Source organism: Monopterus albus, unplaced genomic scaffold, assembly GCF_001952655.1.
Source record: "Monopterus albus unplaced genomic scaffold, M_albus_1.0 scaffold501.1, whole genome shotgun sequence".
Classification (NCBI taxonomy): domain Eukaryota; kingdom Metazoa; phylum Chordata; class Actinopteri; order Synbranchiformes; family Synbranchidae; genus Monopterus; species Monopterus albus.
Genome location: NW_018128381.1, coordinates 6,451 through 8,015, shown reverse-complemented (window position 1 = coordinate 8,015; position 1,565 = coordinate 6,451). Strand labels below are relative to the sequence as shown.

The 1,565-nt window shown below is 37.7% G+C and overlaps 1 protein-coding gene across 1 annotated transcript in view; it reads left to right on the top strand.

Annotated features, from left to right (window-relative positions):
- Positions 1 to 342: 342 nt before the first annotated feature.
- Positions 343 to 1,565, top strand: part of LOC109952818 (cytochrome P450 2K1-like) — a 5,563-nt gene continuing 4,340 nt past the window's right edge. Inside the window, exons 1-2 of the mRNA XM_020588095.1 lie at positions 343 to 381; positions 890 to 1,073. Coding sequence (XP_020443751.1) covers positions 343 to 381; positions 890 to 1,073 — 223 coding nt within the window. The remainder of the gene's footprint in view (positions 382 to 889; positions 1,074 to 1,565) is intronic.

Below are 1,565 nucleotides of genomic sequence, written 5' to 3'. Positions count from 1 at the left end.
GCTGGGAGGGACAGTAGCTGTTTCAGTGATGTCAATTAGTTTTTGGCCACATGGGGGCAGTGAAACAAACTAAAGTACATTGATATATTATCACCTTAAACCTACATGTTAAAGAATTGCTTATTTACACACTGAACAAGCAAAGAACAACATTAATATTCATTTGGAGTCACATATAAGTGAGTATTGCATTTGATTCTACTCAGAAGTGACAATGAGGCACTTTCATAAAACCTTTCCCAATAAATTCAGGTTAATTGTGAAAGCTGATTAACAATGACGATCATAAATGGCCCCAAAGACTCACAATTGACAACAAAGAAATCAAACTATCACTACACAATGACTACAAGGGATCTGATTCTACGCTACCAGTCCAAGGTTTGGACACACTTTCCTACTGAATGAAATGAGATAGTGTCCAACCCTTGGACTGGTAGTGTAGAAGGGGCCTCTTACCTGTGTGTGCTCAGTAGCTCATTCTTTTATAATTCATCCATAGTGGCATTACATAGTTAACACAGTGATGAATTCGCTGGCTGAACTATTTGCCCTATTTCCATGTGATATTTTGAAACCTATTGATCTAAAAACAAATATTTGTACTGGCCCTGTATGACTGGACATTTTAACCTTGACCTAGTTTGTTTGATCAGCTAATTCCTTTAATGTTAAAGGTGTATGCAGTGAGGAATACTAGTGAAAACAGGAGGCAAAAATGTTATTTAATATCAAATATAAATGTATCTAATATACAGAGACCCATGACATATTTTTGTAGGCCAACCCAGAAGTTAGCATCTCCCTGGTTCCCTCGACAAAAAGCAAGTGGGATTTTTCCATAGGATTCTGGATTGTTGCAGAAAATAAGCTCTGTGACAAACAATAGTTTATCTTAACTTTGTTGAAATACTTCATTTCAGGTATTGCATGGTCCAATGATGATTGCTGGAAAGAGATGAGACGCTTTGCTTTGACAAAAATGAGAGACTTTGGGATGGGCAAGAAGGTAATTGAGGACAAGATCATTGAGGAGTCTCACTACCTCATGGAAGTGTTTAAGAAATTTAAAGGTAAGTATTTTATTACTACCACCTTTGTAACTAGCTTTTGGAAAGTACTTTATAAACAAAGTTATTATTGTCACTCTAAAGCCAAGCAGCATGTGACATAAACCGTTTTTTTGTTTTGGCCAAAGTGGACCAGCTGCATTTTATGATACATGTTCATAATTTTATTGTAGATATTGATAAAGTGTTCTCCCTCTGGACTTAGGGCTATTTATGTGTTCAGTTGTTGCTTGTGTGACATTAGGGCTGTTTCATGATGTGAATATAATCACTTATGTTGCACTAACACTAAATGGTGTACCTGGTCATGTCATAAGTCTAGAAGCTGAACTGAACAGATGAAACATGTAGTTCAGAGTGACTCACTGGCCTCAAGCAGTCAAAACAAACAGGTACTGTGCTCCCGGGAATCCAGCGTTGATGAACTAATCATTCACTGCTGCAGGGGCTTCACAGGCCGGCTGCTTGTAGATTAGACCTGGTCAGGTAAAACAG